At 43.5% G+C, this 20,097-nt stretch overlaps 1 protein-coding gene across 6 annotated transcripts in view; it reads left to right on the forward strand.

The window, feature by feature from the left end:
* The window catches only part of LOC122876654 (probable E3 ubiquitin-protein ligase HECTD4), a 38,703-nt gene that overhangs the window by 12,574 nt on the left and 6,032 nt on the right, over positions 1-20,097 (forward strand). The window contains exons 16-66 of one of the 6 annotated variants that reach the window (XM_044197240.1): positions 148-268; positions 376-504; positions 811-935; positions 1,362-1,539; positions 1,628-1,731; positions 1,962-2,160; positions 2,296-2,415; positions 2,509-2,613; positions 2,732-2,895; positions 3,068-3,313; positions 3,854-4,046; positions 4,740-4,844; positions 4,950-5,038; positions 5,137-5,309; positions 5,665-5,800; positions 5,898-6,042; positions 6,155-6,321; positions 6,547-6,693; positions 6,780-6,964; positions 7,207-7,360; positions 7,465-7,745; positions 7,921-8,107; positions 8,214-8,295; positions 8,419-8,621; positions 8,808-8,943; positions 9,105-9,287; positions 9,453-9,617; positions 9,722-9,891; positions 10,156-10,271; positions 10,404-10,507; positions 10,931-11,092; positions 11,223-11,371; positions 11,514-11,593; positions 11,874-12,037; positions 12,248-12,485; positions 12,687-12,823; positions 12,920-13,046; positions 13,402-13,539; positions 13,716-13,852; positions 14,909-15,069; positions 15,161-15,342; positions 15,444-15,649; positions 15,759-15,889; positions 16,002-16,207; positions 16,319-16,498; positions 16,747-18,146; positions 18,234-18,441; positions 18,539-18,762; positions 18,989-19,134; positions 19,214-19,317; positions 19,757-19,880. In XM_044197240.1, the coding sequence (XP_044053175.1) occupies positions 148-268; positions 376-504; positions 811-935; positions 1,362-1,539; positions 1,628-1,731; positions 1,962-2,160; positions 2,296-2,415; positions 2,509-2,613; positions 2,732-2,895; positions 3,068-3,313; positions 3,854-4,046; positions 4,740-4,844; positions 4,950-5,038; positions 5,137-5,309; positions 5,665-5,800; positions 5,898-6,042; positions 6,155-6,321; positions 6,547-6,693; positions 6,780-6,964; positions 7,207-7,360; positions 7,465-7,745; positions 7,921-8,107; positions 8,214-8,295; positions 8,419-8,621; positions 8,808-8,943; positions 9,105-9,287; positions 9,453-9,617; positions 9,722-9,891; positions 10,156-10,271; positions 10,404-10,507; positions 10,931-11,092; positions 11,223-11,371; positions 11,514-11,593; positions 11,874-12,037; positions 12,248-12,485; positions 12,687-12,823; positions 12,920-13,046; positions 13,402-13,539; positions 13,716-13,852; positions 14,909-15,069; positions 15,161-15,342; positions 15,444-15,649; positions 15,759-15,889; positions 16,002-16,207; positions 16,319-16,498; positions 16,747-18,146; positions 18,234-18,441; positions 18,539-18,762; positions 18,989-19,134; positions 19,214-19,317; positions 19,757-19,880 (9,216 nt within the window). The remainder of the gene's footprint in view (positions 1-147; positions 269-375; positions 505-810; positions 936-1,361; positions 1,540-1,627; positions 1,732-1,961; positions 2,161-2,295; positions 2,416-2,508; positions 2,614-2,731; positions 2,896-3,067; positions 3,314-3,853; positions 4,047-4,739; positions 4,845-4,949; positions 5,039-5,136; positions 5,310-5,664; positions 5,801-5,897; positions 6,043-6,154; positions 6,322-6,546; positions 6,694-6,779; positions 6,965-7,206; positions 7,361-7,464; positions 7,746-7,920; positions 8,108-8,213; positions 8,296-8,418; positions 8,622-8,807; positions 8,944-9,104; positions 9,288-9,452; positions 9,618-9,721; positions 9,892-10,155; positions 10,272-10,403; positions 10,508-10,930; positions 11,093-11,222; positions 11,372-11,513; positions 11,594-11,873; positions 12,038-12,247; positions 12,486-12,686; positions 12,824-12,919; positions 13,047-13,401; positions 13,540-13,715; positions 13,853-14,908; positions 15,070-15,160; positions 15,343-15,443; positions 15,650-15,758; positions 15,890-16,001; positions 16,208-16,318; positions 16,499-16,746; positions 18,147-18,233; positions 18,442-18,538; positions 18,763-18,988; positions 19,135-19,213; positions 19,318-19,756; positions 19,881-20,097) is intronic. The other 5 variants (XM_044197242.1, XM_044197241.1, XM_044197243.1 and 2 more) reach the window with 5 other exon arrangements.

Consider the following 20,097-nt stretch of genomic DNA (forward strand, 5'->3'; position numbering starts at 1 on the left):
CTATCCTTTAACCATAGTGAGCAGTATCATTTCCCATAGCCTTTGATAACCAGCACAGAACAATGTTATGTCTTAGCTTAAAAACTTAAGTTAGCTCCCTGTAGGTATCCACTTATTTAAGGTGATAGAAATCTGTCTCTTTTACAGATTGAGTGATGAGCTGCTGCACTGTATCCTCAAGACTGTAGTCCGGGAATCCTGCCTTGTCATTACCAAATGTCAGACTGTCACCCGAGACGATTTCCAGAAGTTGCTCTCCACTGTGCCAGTATGAATATCAGTTCAGCAGCACGAAATGCCATCTGTGCTGACTAAGATCACATGTTTTGTGAGATTGCACTTTTACAAACTTGAGATGGTTTTCCCTCTCTTTAGGTTGTCTCACCTAGTCTGCGCTACCTCATGGCTGTTCAGAACCACCTCCTCAGTAACACCATTCTTATCCGTCCAGATGATAACGACGACAGTGACAGCTCCCTACAGGGGGAAACAATGAAGGTACAGGTAAACATCCCCTTTAGTTACCCCTACCTCTGTGCATGTGGAGTCTGTTTTTGTGTCTGTCAATGAGAGACTAACGACCCCAAACGGAGCAACGGGAGTGTAATTTGCATTTGCATAGTAATTTGTGCTCATTGCAGTTTTAATCAGTTAAGAGTGTTGTGCTAATATATGGAGTTTTTCTGTTGACATAAAAGTAGGGAAATGATGTGTGTAGACCTTCCATATTGCATGAAAGACATTTGATCATTGAAAATCTTGAAAGCAGTAGTTACGTAAGTGTGGGCCTATGTTATGTGTGGTCCTCAGGAGCTGCAAAGCAGTATCTTGTCCCTAGCAACCAAGATCCTGGTGGGATGTGATGAAGTGCTGGAGACCCTGCAGCAGGTGACCACAGCTCTAATTAACAGCGACATCCCTGACAGAGAAACCAGGTAAATTTTTAACTGCATCTTTTTAAGAGTACATTTTTAGTCAACCACAGTGGCTGCTGGATTCCTTTTAAAATCTTCTAGCCACTTATTTTATTATATTGCATGAGCAGGCTTTTGAAGTCAATCTGTGGTGTCAACTGTATTGCCATAAAACCATAATGTAACTGAATAAAATGATGTTCTCTTGGTTGGCTCTAATGCTCTATTTCACCGTGAAACAAGATTTAGCTAAACCTGAGTAATGCTGCAGCCTCCTTTTAAAAAAGAATGAAAGAGTGCATGAGAAATCATTTATGGACACAGGTTTTTAAAATCATCGTGGCTATGTTTTACCTTTTCAAATTTCCCCATTTCTTGTCTTATTTTTCTGCCGAGGATCCATCTACGTAACATTTAATTTTTGCCTTCTCGCTTCTTGTTGTTCAGGTTGAAAGGCCTGGAACAGATAACCAAGGCCACCATGCTTGGGCACCTGCTGCCAGTGTTGCTCACCTCTCTGATGCACCCCAACCTGCAGACCCTCACTCTTGCTGACGCCCTCATGCCTCAGTTAGTGCAGCTGGTCCTCTACACCAGCCAGGTTGGAGCCTTGCCAGTCCAAAAGGCAATTCTTGCATTAAATCAAAAGTTTTTCCTTGAGTAGAAAAAGCACTCATCATTTAAGTATTTATTTTTCACTCTCTGTTTTCCAGACTGCCCTGTTACTTAAGACTCAGTCTCCACTTTTCACTGAAGAGCCTCCACCTATTGGTGGCTGTCTAGGGCAGGGGGCGAAGGCATGTGCTGCTGATGACAAGTACGTTTTCTGAAGGTCCACAATAAGAATGTTAAAGATTAATTCACATTTAATCCATCTGATTATATAATGGATCACTTTGCTGTATAATTTAGATTTGGATTTTAATGAGGAAAATCTTATTTCATCATGATTATAGAAGAGAATATGGTAACTTAAGTACCAGCTGTTTTTGTCTCCCATAAACTGGTTTTCTAAAACCAGTAATTCTTTTGCATCTTTGATATTAGAATTCTTGACGAACGTGAGGAGCCCGGTTTCCTGACTGGACTTAAGATCCCTGCCCCATGGGCTGCTGGGAAGACAGTAGAGACGGTGCACCCTGTTAGAGACAATTACAAGTTCAAGGAGACGGTACACATCCCAGGAGCCCGCTGCCTGTACCTTCGGTTTGATTCTCGCTGCTCCTCACAGTATGACTATGACAAGGTACTGACTACACTAACTGTAGGCACAATGGCCTTCATCCTTTGTAGCTTTTACATACATTGTCAGCAATTTCTCAAGCATAGCAAAGCTCTGGTTGGGGATATTCTACACTAAATATATTCTCTGATATTTTAGTTGGTTATCTATGCTGGTCCCAACACCAACAGTCGTAAAGTAACAGAATATGGAGGGAACACTCTGGGATATGGCAGCCGCAGTGTCTTGGGGACAGGATGGCCCAAAGACCTTGTCAAGGTAAAAGAAACTGTTTTGCACAAACATACACAGTGAACACATAGTGCACATACAGTCTTGAAGAGCTACATTTTTTTCTTTGTCCTGTTTTAGGTTGAAGGAGACACTGTGACGTTTTCCTTTGAGATGAGGAGTGGACGTGAACACAACACCCCTGATAAAGCCATGTGGGGGTTCTCCTGCACTGTCAGAGCTCAGGTAAAACGTTGGAGCACTGGCACGTCACAAACATATGTATTGTACCATTGTTTAATACTGGCAGTGTGCAACATGAAGAACAGCGAATTCTGAAGATGCTATTTGTTTTTGTTTTCAGGAGTCGTCAGAGGATGTCTCTGGAGGCCTGCCCTTCCTGGCAGACCTTGCACTGGGTCTGTCAGTGCTGGCCTGCTCAATGCTCCGCATTCTGTATAACGGGCCAGAGGTAACAAGAGAAGAGGAAGCCTGCCACGATTTGCTCTGCTCAAAGCTGCTGCAAAGGTGACTAAACAAAAACACCACAAAATGTCTCCCAGTGATATTGATTGCCCATGTGATAAGTATAGTACAATGTAAGAATATGTACACATTCCTCAGTGGTATGTAGTTGAACACAGCAAAACTGCTGGCAGCCAACGAGACAGTCTGGTGACAGGCTTTGTTTTTTCTTTAGGTGTCAGTGGCAGGTAGAAGCAAATGGTGCAATCTCTCCTGCCCTCACGCCCAGCCCTTCACCTCTGCCACTCACTATTGAGGAGGACCGGGAGTTCACCTACCCCTCTGATGTGCTCATCCCACCCCCAGGCCTCATGCCAGGGACCTACTTTGACTTGCCTCGTATCCGCCTGCCTCCAGGCATCATGGGTAGGCTACGAGAGGTGTCTGGAAGGGCTCGACCACAATTCCGTCCTAGCATCAAGTAAGAAGGGTCGTGCTATCACAGTACAGAGGGTATGCATGTGACATCACTGTACAGAGAAAAAGATACGTAAAAACATTGCTAAAGACTTAAGAGAGGTGAAGCAACACTTTCAAAGACTGTGTAACTGTTAAGAACCAAACCAACAGTTATGAAAGTAAATGAATTATGTAATAAGATATAAATATTTTTTCAGGCTGGTCCACAGAGGATCAGAATGTCCTTTGAAGTCCTTGTGATTTTGATTAGACACATCCTGCTTTAAAGTTGAATATCTTGGCTTTTGTATGCCTTCCGGCTTATACGGCTTCATACGATGAATTTTTGATTTAGTTCCGATGGCTGTTTTTCAAGATATTTGTTTTCCTCTCCATATTGCAGCTTCCCCCGTTCATAGAAGCCATAGGTGGTTAGGTTTTCTGTGTTTATTGAATAAAGGAGGTGATATAGTGATGTCAATGCATTCCCTTTAAAATGTAAAACTGTTTTGTTTTCTTGTCAAAAGCATAACTGTTTTACTCAACCATTTTTTTCTGTAAGGGAGGTGATCAGGCCAGATGTTATGGAGGAGGTTATAGTGTCTTGTGTCATAAAACATCTAAGCCTGGTGGATGCCCTTCAGTCACTTGTCAACTACCAGTACCGTGAGGATCACACAGAAGAGTATGACCTGGTCTGTAAGATCATGGCCGAGACATTCAAGAAGATCAATGCTATGGAGCGTCAGCTGCAGGTGAGCTTCTGTTACACAGTAAGGTTTTACAAACTAATATGCTTTAAAATTAGGTTTGCTTGCTATTAGTGGAAGACACACTATGCATGTTTGTCTTTTTGTCTGTTTTTAATGGGGCTAGTAAAGTTCTATGTTAGATAGTTTAATAAATTACTTCCTGTTGGCTACAGGGAATAGGACTGAGGGGGAATTACTTTTGCATGGTGTTGTTGCAAAGCAATATTTATTTGCTGCCAGGAAGTTGCTATACTACCTTACACTACCTTATTATAAAACGGTGTAGTCCCTCATTCGTCCAGGAGTGTTCCATCGTAGAAAAGGTTTCAGTCGTAGTCATCTGGACACTGTTTTCAGAATCAAGACATTTCGGGTCCCATCCGGAAGTCATTCACAATTGAGAATGACTTCCGGATGGGCCCCGAAACGTCATCAGGATGCTGCTGATGACAAAAATTAGAGAGATATTTTCATCATGGGCAGTTTATTAAAATACAAACTGGAAATATAAGAGTAATATTAAAAACAACAGAATAGGATATCGATTAAAATAAGATTGAGGCTAACCAGAAGACCTGAGTTTAGTAAAAAAAAAAAAAAAAAAAAAAAAAGAAAAAATAAATCAGGCTACCAACCTGAACAGAAACAAAAAGTGGGAGCCTTACTGCGTCTAATTATCTTCTGTGTTGCTTTCAGAGTGTCGCAGAATTGGAACAGAAGTGGCAGAATGAGGTAGAGGAGGCCCATCAGGGAAAGCTGGAGAACAACACTCCTTTCTTTCATGACTACCACTTCTTTGAGGTACCCTGCCCCACACACACAATTTACAACTTTTGTTCTAGAGATTATACCAGTACCACTACCATTTGCTTTGATAGTCATAATGTATGTTTTTTTTTGTACTAGAACAAAATTAAGGAGCTGGAACTGCTTTGTTCCCTGAAGGAGGTCCCACTCGATTTTAGTGATTTGGAAAATGTTGTCCTTTCATTGAGGCAAGTAATTAAAACTTATCCTAGCACTTGGAACCGATGATATTATCTCAGTTGTTATGGGTCAGTTTGTGCAGTAACATTATGTATCTGTCTAACAGGGAGAAGTTCTTTCAGGAGGTAAACACCATGCACCTCAGAAGTAGCACCTCACTGGCCAAAACTAAGGCGCTGGTGAAGAGTCTGATGAACCGCACTGAGCTGCTGCTCCATGTTACCATCGCTCCACATTGCAGAAGCCTAACCACCACACCTGCTGGAACACCAGGTCCAGGTACATATAATCTTTTTATGTGTCTTCTTATGTTACTAAATAGTTTCTTAAATAAAACGTTGTTGGGGGGCAGGGTTGGATTAGAGATATTGAAATGTCCATAAGCTAGTGTACTTATTAAATCTATGGGTACAGTAATGTAACTTACACAGGAGTCTGACTTGAATGAATTTCTGGAAATACATTGTATCACAACCTTATTTCTGTGAATAAGTATTGTCATCTGTCAGTGTTTGTCAGTTAGTAATTCCTGCATGATTGGTAGGTGTTTTAGTTACCCCAAGACATCAGTCGTGGGAGACAAAATGGCAGTGAGTTTGATTCTCACCTAAGTCTTCTGATTTTTTTGTGCCAGCCTCTAAGTCAGTGTCAGATGCCAAGACAGTAATCCCCATGGTGAAACAGCCAGTCTTCCTACGCAGCATGTCTGCACCCTCTGACTTGGAGATGATTGCTAACCAGGACTTGGAATTTACACACGCGCCCCAAAGGTATTTGTCTATTTTTGTTTGATAGATTTAGTGTTCGAGAATCATATAAGTAAACTGGGGATGAATTTATTTCCTTTCCTTGTTGTTTTACCTTTAGGAGGCGACACCACCCTACTAGTCATCGCAGCAGCTCATTTACCCTGCTGCAGTCTCTGGCCATAGAGGACAGCCGTGACAAACCAACATACAGTGTGCTGCTGGGACAGCTCTTTGCCTTTATCGGAACTACACCTGATCAGGCTGTAAGTCTCTTACTCATCACTCACTCCTTTTTTCTATTGACTTGTTTGATGCCAAGGATGCATGATAATGGTGAAAAGACATTGAGATATTTTATACCGTAAATTTCTGTAGGTGTCAAGCAGCAGTTTCCTGTCTGCTGCGCAGACACGTTGGAGACGTGGCAGCACACGGAAGCAGGCACTTGTTCATATGAGGGAGTTGCTCACTGCTGCTGTCAGAGTTGGTGGGGTCACCCACCTGGTGGGGCCTGTCACTATGGTACTGCAAAGTGGCCCAAGGTAAGAGAAGGGGGCTATAAACTCCATTAACAATCACACCATACTCGACACACATACATAGGTACGCGTACTAACCTACAAACGTTCTGTTGACATACTCAATAAGATGCATGTGCAATGTAGTCATCATATTACAATATTAAAAAATTTTAATGTCACATTAAAACAATGTAGGAATGTGCCTGGTTCCTTTTATACATCTGTGTTTGTGTGTCATCTGTGCAGGATTGAGGAGCTGACCTGTGGTGGAATGGTAGAGCAGGTGCAGGAGGCCTTTGGGGAGACCATGACGTCTGTAGTGTCACTATGTGCTCGCTACCCCATTGCTTGTGCCAACAGTATTGGCTTGCTTTGCACAATCCCCTACACCAGGCAAGATAATTAATCTTGCATTATCTCTCTTTTGATCATTAAACCCTCAGATTCCTTACCCTTATTTGTAATCTGTGTTGTCATAGGAGTGAGGAGCAGTGCCTAGTTCGGAGTGGTCTGGTCCAGCTCATGGACAGTCTGTGTAGTTTAAGTGGTCAGAGGGAATGCAGCTCAAACGAGAAGCAAACAAAAAAGCAGAAGGTGGCCACCATGGCCTGGGCTGCTTTCCAGGTGCTAGCTAACCGCTGCATCGAGTGGGAGAAGGTGGAAGGTATGTTTTGCTTGTAGGTCCTTACTCTGATCATATGTGAACAGCTATCATGTTCAATATATTGGTGTTCATCCAGAAAAAGGTACTCATATACTAGGGCGGGCAAGAGGAACTTTCCTTAAAGTGCGCATTAAGAATGTTAATGTTTTTTTTTTTTTTTACATGGTCTGCTGAAAGTAGTAGGTTGTAATGATGGTTGATATGGTAGGTAATCATTCTTTTTCTTCTTTTTCTGTTTAAAGGTGGGTCTACAGATGCAGTGCACTCTGGTCTGGCACGGCAGGTGTCCAGCCTGCTGACCAATCACCTGGCGAGAGCCACAGAGTGCTGTGGGAATCAGGCAGCTGGCAATGATGCCTTACAGGATGTACTCAGTCTGCTCAATGACCTTTCCAGGTAAAATTTGACATCATATATGTATGTCATCATGTGTGTGTGTGTGTGTGTGTGTGTGTATATTTATACAATGTTTGTATATGTTCCTTTTATTTATATTCCAGGAGCCACATAGGCAAAGCTATCCTCAGCCAGCCAGCTTGTGTTTCTAAGCTCTTGTCTCTGCTGCTTGACCAGAGACCTTCTCCAAAGCTGGTACTTATCATCCTGCAGCTATGCCGAGCTGCCCTGCCTCTCATGAGTGTTGAGGACTGTGGTAACGTGGCCCTGCCCTCGTGGAGCTATTCTATTAACACTCTAGATGCTGAGCAACAAGATGCTAGTGACCCTGCCTCACGTATTGCTGCATTGCTGCTAGCCAAGCTGGCAGACTATGTAGTACCAGGTTGGTCTCTGTTACCTAAGAGTACTAAATAAATGTGTGTGGTGAGGGGTGGCCCTTGTAAGCAAATGCTCTTTTTATTAAAATTTCAAATGCCAAAAAACGCGAGCAACTGGATAGTCATGAAGTTACTTTCTCCTGCTAATACTTAATATTCACAATATTCCCTCCTTACCAGGCTGTCAGACCCTGCTCTCCCCAAGCTCCTCTGAGCCAGACACTAGTCTGTCCCGGGCCAGTTCCAAAGGAGCTCTGAAGTCTGAGGAAGTTGGGGAGGAGGGAGAGGCGGTTGATGGCAAGCTGTCAATCTTTATCCACAAGAGAGAGGACCAGTCATCTCATGAGGTTCTACAACCACTTCTCAGGTAAGGTTGTCCCTAATATCTTTTTTAATATCTTTTGATTTCACATTAGCAAGCTTAATCTGGGTTTCTATGACATGAGTGTTCTTCCATCCACTCTAAAATGCAGCAGCTCTGAGGGACGTCCCTTTCGGCTTGGCACTGGAGCAAACATGGAAAAGGTGGTAAAGATGGACAGAGACATGACAAAGGTAAGAGGTTTAGTGGAAAAAAACCCAAAAAACAAGTCGTATTTAAAAGCTTATACTCACAATATTAAACTTTATTCCAAGTGCCATCCTTACCTCTGCTGTCCTATTTTAAACCCTGCCTAGAATGGCAGCTGTGAGGTGATCACAGAAGAGGCATCTGCCGCCCTGAGGAAGGCCAACAAGTGGGCCCAGTCTGGTCTGATAGTGAGTGTTGGTCCACCTGTGGAGACTTTAGCCCCTGAGACTGCTGGAGGCATCACCACTGGTGACAAGAAGAAAACTGCTCAGACTGCTGTTTGTAGGGACAGGAATGCTGAGTTGGCCAGGTAAGTAAACAAGAGTAACTACAGTAGTGTGATTACTAGATTTACACACTCCCACTTTCCTGTAGATATGATTTCTTCATCATTCAGTTATTGGCATCAGTAAATGAGTAGTGGTCATACTGCACCTTAATGTGTGTGTGTGTGTGTGTGTGTGTGTGTGTGTGACTTCTAATTTGCCCTGAACAGATCGGACCCTGTCAGGCCATTCATCAGTGGCCATGTTGCCAACAGTATGGCTGCTGAGGTTATTGCTTTGCTGCACAGCCTGCTCACTGCCCCTGAGTCCAACACTGCTCAGATCTGGACTAGCACTGCTGAAAAAGTAAAAGACTATTATGTGTCTGACTTCATTGCAGTGTTTATGCTCATTAATTGTAGCCTTACTATAGCTGATGGTTGTTGACCATTAAAAATAATTACAATTAACATTGAGATGCTGTTTCTGTTAAACCTAATGCTTTCTCCTTTGCTGTTTTGTGGTAGGTTCTCTCCCGGGCCCTGATGTTTATCCCTCAGCTGGGGAAGTATGCTGAGAGTATTCTGGAGAATGGGAGCAGCAGTGGCAGGAAACTAGCTAAGCTGCAGGCCATTGGCAGACAAGCTGTTGCTGCACTTTGCGCCCTCGGGGGCTTCAAAGAAACTATTAAGATCGGCTCTGAGGTCCAGGTTAGTTAACAGAGATGAATCAGTAAAAATGCTATACTGTCGTGCTGTAATTTGCATCCTCGATAAAAGCATTTTAACATGTCATCACCTTTTCCCACGAAAGCTTTATCTTTAAAAAAAAAAAAAAAATGTGGGCATATTTCCTGTGATTTCTCTGCTCCACAGGTGGTAGGTAAAGGAGTGCTGGGCAGTGTGGGCATAGTTATGTCCATTAATGAGCAGGAGGGCATCGCTACAGTCAAGTTCCCTTCTTGCGAGTACAGGAGAGCTTGCAAAGCCTCAGACATCCTGACAGTACCTATATCACGCCTCTGCACACCCAGATCTGAGGTATAAGTTTCAGCATCGAACACAACACAGTCGTTATTTTTATGGAAAATCTCAGCTTCAATCTCACTTGTGACTCCCTTTCACTCTCTGCCCACCCCCACTAGGCTCTCCCCCTCTATAAGCTCTCAATAACAGAAAAGGTGGTACAAGCAGTGCAGTCCATGCTTCTGCCACAGGAGGGCAGTCTCTCCATTCACACTTCTTTACCAGCTACAGGAGATGGCTCCAGCCCAGTAATGGCTGCAGTACGCTTGCTGGCTGAAATCAGAACTAGGTTAGTAAACATCCATGTCAAGGTACGCTTCCTCTTCTGACAGGGTCAGCTTTTCTTATAGCCCTTTCCAAGTTTTCTTCACTTTTAACTTGTTTTCATTGATGGTCTATAGTTGAGTAGTGTTTTTTTTATTCTGCTGTATTTAAAATGTGGGCATCTGAAACCCTTTCAAACCGATTATGTGATGCAGTTTTTTAAAATGTAATGGTAGTTTGACAGAATAATAGATTGGACAAAAATCACAAGTTTCTTAATGGTTTTCAGGGCATGTCTGGTGATGGCACAGCTCCTGGAGGATAGCTCCTTCTGTGAGGAGTTCATCCAGCAGTGTCCTGCTGCTGTTGAGGTTCTCAACCTGGTTGCCCAGGAATGCAGCCCCGGTGAGGATACATACTGGCATGTCAAATAATTTGAGCACCTAAAACCTTCCACTTACAGTATAATGTATTTGGTCCATCATACATCATTCACTGTTGGCAGCTGCCTGTTTGACAGAGTTCTGTCTCGTGTAGGGGAGCGTCTCGGCATGGTTGAGGCTCAATGTGAAAGAGTGAGAATGCTGTACCGGGACTGTGCTCGGCCTCCTCCTCCACCACTGCAGACAGACAGACGCCAGGTGGGAGTTACCAAATTTATAGTATACTTTTTTTTAATTAGTTTAATTTTTGCAGTAACCAACACAAGAGTTATCCCCTCCCATGTAACATACATGTGGACTGGATGCAGCTGAAAATACACATTTATCATGGAAGAAAGTGGAAAAAGAGACAGACAAAGCAATAACTGAGTTTTTCCCTTATCAAAGAGAGCCTGACTTAAGTCTTAAAAAAGTGTTGATGGAAAACCTGTAAAATCAGTCGAACATGTTTTAACTGACTGACAGCTGAAGGCAAGAAAATTATAGTGTGAAATTCATATATTGCTGCAAGCCTCAACTCATAATGCACTCAACAATCTTCAAAGACATTTTGATCAGTTAAATCAGATTTGTTGGCCCCACTTATCTCTCCTTCTCTCTTTGACGTACTTGTCTCATCAGCCCAAGGAGATCACTTGGTGTCCATCCAGAGTGTTCCCTCCGGTCCGTGCCTGCATGTTCTCATCCCGTCTGACCTCTGTCACCTTCTTGGCTGATCCAAGTGCTGGAGGAGGGTTGCCCAGAGGCACCTTCATCTACGCCACCTGTCCTGTACCAATTCAGGTGGCCACATCCCAGTGGAATACACTATTTGCCATCTCAGTTTGTTTGAACATGTATTAGTGAGATAAATCCATGCACTGATACTGCAGCCTGTCTACAATCTTCCATTTACTTCTCTTTGACCCTGCAGGCCCCGTCCTTTTACTGGGAGATAGAAATTGTCTCCTATGGAGACTCTGAGGAGGACAGTGGCCCGATTGTGTCCTTTGGTTTTGCCACCGAGGCAGAGAAGAGAGACGGCGCGTGGACTAACCCTGTCGGCACATGTCTGTTTCATAAGTATGTTCATCTGCATAGTAACTCTAAGAGACTCCATCCTTTTCCCACTGCTCTGTCTCTAACTTGAGTGCTGACTGCTATCCTTCTCTTTTGTGTCGTTCCTTCTCTGTCTGTCTGTCTCCTGTCTGTCTGTTTGTGTCAGTAATGGTAGGGCAGTACATTATAATGGCTCCAGTCTGCTGCAGTGGAAGAGTGTCAGGCTGGATGTGGCTCTACTTCCTGGTGAGACAGGAGACAAAATATGTTTTTCTTCATGTACAATCTACTGTCTCTTTTGTTTGATTTAGTCATCTTAGAAATCCATACAGCAATGTATGTTATGGATTTGAACTATCTGGCTGCTCTTTAAAAAAAAAATTTTTAATTTAAATTTAATTTTGCAAGCATATCTTGCTTCCTTAACTCAAGCTGTATCTAGTGTTTGCATGTTATTAAAATATGTCATTACCTGTTAACATTGAGTCATTACTGAGAGTGTGACTTTACGTTTGTATAAACATAGGCGACGTGGCTGGAATAGGCTGGGAGCGTTCTGAGGGCACTCCCCCCCCCCCTGGTCAGGCCCCTAAAGGCAGGGTCTACTTTACCTACTGTGGCCAGCGGCTCAGCCCCATCCTTGAGGATGTAGCTGGTGGAATGTGGCCCCTGGTACACATTCAAAAAAAGGTGGGTTTCTGTTGACTAAAGTGACATTGAAAGCTTTATATTGTAATAGTTGTTAAGCTATAATGTGGTTCATCACTGATATCTAATATGTATTATACTGTTGTATACTGTATAATGTACTGTTATACATTTCCTTGCTTCCTCAGTGACACAATTTTCCCTCAGGATGAATGTAGTTAATCTTCTATTTTTTTTCTCCATTTTTGGTAGAACTCAAAGATTCGTGCCAACTTTGGAAGCCGGCCATTTGCATATGCAGAAGGCCAAGCACACAGAAATGCGGCTGACTTGTGTGTAGACCTTGCAGAGGAAATAAGTGCAAATTTTGAAGCACTGCCCTTTGCAATGGCCTCAGACAGTGATAATGATGCAGGTGCAAGTGTAACCTCTGACTCTGGCTCCCATGGACCCCCTTGTCGGATTGCAGCTGTGGCAGTCGCCCAGCAACGTATGTGTATCGTCTTCATTTCAGTGTTATCCCCATCAAACATGCCTGGTTTTCCTTTACTTGTTTGATTTTGCATAAATATCCCCCAAAGACAGGTAGGGAGTCCACTACATTGATGCATTGTTTGTGTATCATTTTGTCTCCCAGTTGGTAACATTTGGTAAACCTGCATTTTCTGTTTGTCCTTTCCTGTTGGCACAGAGTACAACAGTGACTTGTCGTGCCATTACAAAGTTGAGCTGAGCTATGAGAACCTGGTCACCTCTGGGCCTGACCCACATCCTCCTCCTATTGCAGATGATGAGAGTGATGATGAGGATGATGATGATGTCCCAAGAGTGAGTGGGGCTTCCACTTCTCGTCTTCTAATGATGACTTTCAAATTTATTTTAAGCTTGCACTCATTGTTTATTTGGATTTGTGTTTGACCTTAGGAGGACCACTACGCCTTGCTGGTAAAGGCCTGGGAGACCAAAGTGTTCCCTACCATTCGTAGGCGGTTCCGTAATGAGGCTGAGAGGAAATCTGGCCTGGACCAAATCAAAGGAGCCCTGCAGCTAGGTTAAATATGAAAGAATATCATTAAAACATAACAAAAAAGTCCAGTGCAACACATTTACAAACAACTACTACTCTACTTCTACTGTTAAAATGCTTTCTGCTTTATCGCTAATAATTCATGTGCGCTCGTGCAACATACAAGGAGGGCACTGTCGTAAATATAATTGAAAATAAATTATCTTTTAACAAATCGGAACATGGTGAAGTAACTATAGTGCTAAAGTTAAATTTTACATAAAATTAATTGACAAAAGTTAACCTATTTAATGAGTTTAAAGTATAAGCTTGATGTCAACATTTATTAAATATCAGATAAACAAGGACAACTTTGACACTGTTTATCTCCATGGTTCAGGCATGGTTGACATTGCAAGACAGACAGTGGAGTTCCTGTATGAAGAAAATGGCGGCATTCCTCGTGACCTCTACCTCCCAACCATTGAGGATATCAAGGAAGAGGCCAACAAGTTCACTATTGACAAAGTTCGCAAAGGTACTATTCACCTACATCACTATACCCAAACACTTATTTTAAGTTAAAATGAGCGAACTTTAGAGTACATTGTAAGTAAACACAATTGATTCAACACATGTACTTCTGCACATCAGACTCGTCTGTGGGCTTCTGCAAATTAATTGACTGTAAGATAATTTGCTTACTCAACACAGGCTTGACTGTGGTCATCCGCTGTCCGGACAGCAACAATACCAACAGCACTACAGGAGGGACAGCCCTGCCGAAGTTTGCTATCCGCGGAATGTTAAAGACCTTTGGTTTGCATGGGGTAGTGCTGGATGTGGACTCTGTAAGTACAAAACTTGATGCTTCAGTGTTTGAGCCATTATTGGAAATGTATCGATAAACTCTAACTGGTTTTAAATGAAAGAATGAATTGAATTTGTCATGCCATTTTGTAGCTCATCCCTAATGTGATTATAAGACACCTTTACATCAAACATTAACAATACACCAGTTTCCTTCCCACAAGGAAGGCTGGTCACATATTAATTCAAATAATATTCCAAAAAAAGAAAATAATTACCTGGAAAATAGATACACGAATGAATCATCATCATCATCATCAGCCACTCATTACTGATACAAGGTTCTCTTCCTGAGCTCCCATGATTTTTTCCAACAACCATTTCAGACATTCAGACAATCATTCATATCCATCATCTCAGTCATATCCTTTACATCATTAAACAAAAGATGTCAAAGTTTCCAGTACAAAGGACAGTACAAAACTAAACTCATTTTCAGTTTCCCCTAAATCACACACTGGACAAATTAGACTTTATTCTTCCAAAGCAGCGTTTCTACCCATTTCAATAAGAAGAGGCAGTATATCAGCTCTTGTTTGGGCAGAAATAGATTTTTTTCTTTTGATAAATTGAAAAAAACATCATGTTCAGTAAAATAATCATATTTAATTTCACAATAACTACACAACTTTGGTTTACTCCAAATCTCATTTGCCCAGTCATATATTTATACTTGTACACCTTTCTCCCTTCCAGATACAATATTAATTTTTTGCAATTTAAAGAACTCTTCTTCAAACAAATATTTACTACATATATTATATAAATATCTGTTATCCAAGTCCCATTTTGTTGTATATCACATTTATATATTAGTTTGGCTTGCCTGTTATCAACCGTATCATTAACCTATCCCGGCAATACAAACCTTCCATTGAACTTCACAGGGTTCCCACAATGCCCCACAAAAATTTTCCACAACTCCCCCTAGTGCCCTGCCTACAGACTGTGAGAGTGCTGATGTGCCATACAGAAAATCCATATGTTCATCAATATAAAAATCAAAAGATTTGTATCCCTTTTGTCAACTTGTCCAGGTGAATGAGCTGGTACAGGTGGAGACCTACCTGCGCAGTGAGGGGGTGCTGGTGAGGTATTGGTACCCTATTGAGATGCTGGAGCGCCCACCTGCCGGATCTCGACGCACTGCGGCTAATGGCTTAGTCTCACTAGACAGTAGCAACATTCAGATTCATAGGTAATGTATGAACCTAATGTGGATGAGCATAATGTAAATGCATCTTGCACCAGTGCTAAAAAAAAAAATCTGTTTTACTGCTTTGCTGTAGGGAACTGCTTCGTTGTGAGAGTGCGCTGGCTCGGTTATACTGCCGTATGGCCTTGCTCAACATCTTTGCCCCCAAGAACCCCCACACCTTCACTCGTCTATTTCACATACCTGCTATCCGTGACATCACCTTAGAGCACCTGCAGCTGCTGTCTAATCAGCTGCTGGCTCCACCCCTCCCTGGTGAGTATTAATTTTTCTTGTGAATAACTGGATCTCTCAATGTGATGTTAAAGATGTTTTGTGTTTCTGTGCTGATTGCTCTGATGTTGTTCTTCCTGCAGATGGCACTATTAGTTCTAGTTCTATCCTGCTGGCCCAGTCAGTGCTTCACAACCTCCAGGGCCAAAGCTGCTCTCCATCAGACCTATTCTACCAGGGCAATGCTCAGACCATCCAGGAGTGGCTGACAGTGGCCATCACCCGTGCCTTACATCAAGGAGAGGAAAGCCTGCTGGAGCTCACAAAGCAGATCTGCTGCTTCCTACAGGTCAGCTCTGCTAATCAGTGCTTGATTGAATACACTTGTCTCTGCATACCTACCCAGTTTGCTTACCCAAGTTTCTAATCTTCTCTTATAATTCTATTCACTTTGACAGAATGCACCAGAGCAGTTTACATCTGAGGAGTTTCCTGTGACGGAGTCAAAGGTTAGCATGGATGTCAGCTTTCCAGGTGCTGCATTTGTGATCGTGTCCTGCAAGGAGAGCCAGCTAGGCTGCCGCAAAGAGTGAGTTCCTTAGAAGTGTTCAACTTCAGCAATTTATGATGAACTCAGATTTCTTACTGCCCCTTTCCTGTTAAATATTTAAAATTCTCTCCTGTCTTTTCCACTACGTTAGCTCCAGCCTTTACAAGGCTCCCTGGGCTCGAGTCATGGTGTATGGCCTGGGTCACAAAGTGCGTAGAAATGGCCAGCTAAATCTGATGGAGGCGGTGTGCTATCCTCTGGATGCCTCACCTACCAACACAGGCCTTACTCCCCCTCCCACAACCAATCAATACCCCTCTGTTATCATACCCACTGATAAGGTTCACATCAAACTGGGTGAGTATCTGACTCCCAAAAGGAAATTCATACAGGCTGCTTCAACTTTTTGTAAAAAATAATCTGTTACAGGATAAAATGGAATTAAATATCCCATTGTCTTGATTATAGGGGTGTCGCCCCCTCCTGGTGCTGTACTGGTGCTGCACTCCTTGCCACTGGAGTTTCCTCTGGCCGTGGCATTTGCTGAACAGCTATTGACGTGGAAGCTGGGAGAGGGCGGTGAGCGATCAGAGGATGAGCTGGACACAGTGCCCTCGTCTGTGCTACTGCAGGTGGTAGAACTACTAGGTAGGTATAACACCAGTTTAAACAACACTATAAAGAGCCTAATTTATTAAGCTGTTTGTAGTTGCTGTATACGTTAGTTTAATGCAACCCTAGTAAAATCCTTCTCCACAATCACCACTAGTTAAACCTGCATTATCATTATTCTTCACTACTAGATCAATAAATCATAGAAGAACTTTGAAAGCTTAAACATAAATACAGATTTCCCTGTAACCTGTGTTTCTATGGCATTGTTCTTATTGTTTAAGGTGGTTTGCTTTGGACCACTGATCTGGCTCCCTCCATCAAAGAACTCATCTTTCACTTGCTGGCTGAGCTTTTGCGTAAGATCCACCACTTGGAGCAGAGCAAGAGCCCTGCTGGTCTTTCCAGCTCCATTGCTCTGCTGCTTAACCCCTGCCTCGCAGTGCTCATGGCCCTGCAGACAGAACTCCGGAAGCTCTACGACCGGGAGACTCAGGGATGGACTGCTGGAGGGGCTGGAGCAGGGGGGTCTTCATCTGGAGGCGTTGCGTTGGCTCTGGGGGCAGAGCAGAGCCGGTTCTCCACCTACTTCCACGCTCTGATGGAGGTGTGTCTGGCTGTGGCAGAGGTGACGCTTCCCCTCAATGTTGGCGGCTCTTCAGTGGGAGCCCTGTCCTCCACCAGCGCCCCTAACCTTAGTGACTCTTCTTCATCTTCGTCATCGTCTCCAGGCCAGACACCACAGAGCCCCAGTCTGCTCTCCAAACGTAAGAAGGTGAAGATGAAGCGCGAGAGAGCAGCGGCTGCAGTGGCAGCAGCAGTCTCTGGGAAACGGGGAAGTGGAGGTGCACGGTTGTCAGAGAGTGACAGTGCCCTGCTGAACATGGCGGGTAGTAAACCTGAGGACATGCTGTGGTTCCACCGCTGCCTCACTCTCCTGATGATCCTACGACATCTTGCCAATAAGGACCCGCAGGGCTTAAGTGTAACCAGCGATGCAGTGACAGATGCCTGCCAGGCCTTGGTGGGCCCCACTGCCCACAGTCGCCTGCTGGTGCTCTCAGGTATCCCCACGCACCTGGAGGAGGCCGTGGTTAGAAATGCTATCCGCAGGGCTTGCAACGCACATGGAGGGCTCTTTAAAGATGAAGTCTTCATCCCTCTGCAGGAAGAGGACCCCAAAAAGCCCAAAGCTGGAGCTGGGGTTTCTAGCCCTCAGGATGGCAAAGCGGGCCCTGAACCTGAGCGCCATTTCCCCAACAACGGAGGTCCTGAGAGTCCTGACAGCTCCAGCAGTGTGACTCCAGCTATGAGTGTGAGTGCTTCGGCTTCTACCAGCCAGACATCAATCTGCAGCTCTTCTCAGGGAGTCTCCCGCACTGCTAGTGAACTTTCTGTAGATCAGGAGCTGTTAGCTGTTCCAGCTCTCGCCCCTGCTGCTGCAGCTTCAGCTGTTACATACCCCCAGCAGGGGCCCCAAGACCCCCAGACTGTTTCTAGTCAGGAGAGTCTAGATACCTCGCTGTGTAGTACAGGAAGCCTGGGGAGTCTCGGCAGCTTCGGGGAGCCTCTCGACAGTGCAGAAACACCGTCAGTGTCAGATGGGGGTTCTATGCACACAGTCACCTCACTGGAGAGCAATGCAGTTGTGGCCAGGCCCATCAAGGGTTATGCTGTCATTGAGGTGGGTTGATTAAGAGCACCATAATAGACCATAGCGGTTTGATTTTGTTTTGTTCTGAGGAAATTGTCTTTCTTTCGTTAATTTTAGGTCCGTTCTCGGGCCAAAGTGGAAAAAATCCGTGCCAGTCTTTTCAACAGCAGTGACCTGATTGGCTTGTCCAGTCTGGAAGGTGAAGAGGAGCTAATGGAGTTGACCAATGAGGAGATCCTCACAGCATCGAGTGTTAACCAAAGCCTGTTTGACACACAGGGAAGCTCCGCCCTTGAAGACTATTTCCTGGACAAGTCAGTCAGAGGTTTGTGTTTGACTCTATTTAGATATTTTCTGCTTTAACACAGTGACATTAGTTCTGCCAGTATAAAAACTGAAATGATCTCTCTCCATGTTTCAAGGTGACAAGCTTGTACCTGGAGCACGAGATGTCCTCACAGATATTTTTAAGAGCTGTGTGCACTCAGAGCAGATGCTCAGCCTCACACCGGCCAAGCCAGTTAAAGTGTCTGACATTTACCTCAGCAAGGAGCAGATCAACTCTCAGACCCCTGGCAACCTACTGCATACTTTCTTCACCAATGTTAGGCCTCCAAAGAAAGTACTCGAGGACCAACTTACTCAGGTATATAACACATTGGCAGGGAATGTTAAAAAATGCTGCGATTTAACGTCATTCACTGTTTTGCTGAATCATCCAATGCTCCTGTTTTGCTGTCAATTTTCATGTATTACATGTTGAAACTCCCCCCTGCTTTCCTCTGGGGTCAACCATCACATATAAATTGTGAACACTTCATACTGTATATACATTCATGTGTGTCAAAATAATGTAATGTTGTTTGTATCAGATTCTAAGAAAGTATGGCACTCCCAAGCCCAATAAGAACAAATACAGCAAAGCAGGAAAGGAACAGCACCAAGGCAAGGTAGTGAGCACCAAGAGGCCCATCACCAAACCTCCCACCAAGGAAAGGTCTGTGCTCAACAGTGTCAGGTGAGTCATTTCCCACACAACACTTTTACACTTTGACACATTAATTGAATTAAATTTAATGGTCTCTTGCCTCTGCCAGGACTGCACTGAGTGAGAAGAAGACCGTCCTGAAGCCAAAATCTCCTGAGAAATCCAGACCTGATGAGAAAGATGTGGAAAAGTCTCCCGCTAAGAAAACTGAAGGTTGGCACTAGTCACACACACTACACACATCACTGAATATGTTAGTTGATTGATGGTTCAAAGTTATAGGCAGCGGGGGTTAACATAGTGTTTGCAAAATGTTTCCAACAAAGGTTAAATCAGTTCAGTTACATTTTTGCTTAAGAATTATACCATCAGATGTGTGCAGAGACGACTGTGCTTTAATCCCCTTCCCAACAAGTAGTCAATTAACTGATCAATCAACTGACAGAAAAGTGAGGATTTTCTGTTTTTGTCTTTGTTTTATATAACTGAAAATTAAATGTATCTTGGTATGTTCTTACTTCGGTCAGATATCACTTTGCTCTCTGGTAACTTGTGATGGGCCCTACCATGTTGCTCTACTAAGAGTAAATTTGAGTCCTGTTTTGAAACCAGGAGCTGCGAGCTGCCTCACATGCCACTTTGTTTTCATTAGTCCCAGAGGAGAAGTACCTAACACTGGAAGGCTTTCATAAATTTGCTGTTGACCGTGCCAAGCAGGACATCCGTAGTGTCTGGAGGGCAATTTTGGCTTGTGGTTATGACCTCCACTTTGAAAGGTGAGTCTGGGGCGAGTCATACCTTAATAACCAGCACTCAGACTGCTGTAACTCAAATACTGTCACATACACGAGCTGTCTGGGAACCGAATATGTTGTGTTGTGACAAAATGTGTCCTCTTCAAACCTTTATTAAATTAAGTTATTCGAATTATTCTAAAAAATCTTTATTTGTTGAAGCATAGAATGCAATTTTAAATTAATGTCCTTCATTTTC

The sequence above is a fragment of the Siniperca chuatsi genome, linkage group LG5 (genome assembly GCF_020085105.1).
Source record: "Siniperca chuatsi isolate FFG_IHB_CAS linkage group LG5, ASM2008510v1, whole genome shotgun sequence".
Classification (NCBI taxonomy): domain Eukaryota; kingdom Metazoa; phylum Chordata; class Actinopteri; order Centrarchiformes; family Sinipercidae; genus Siniperca; species Siniperca chuatsi.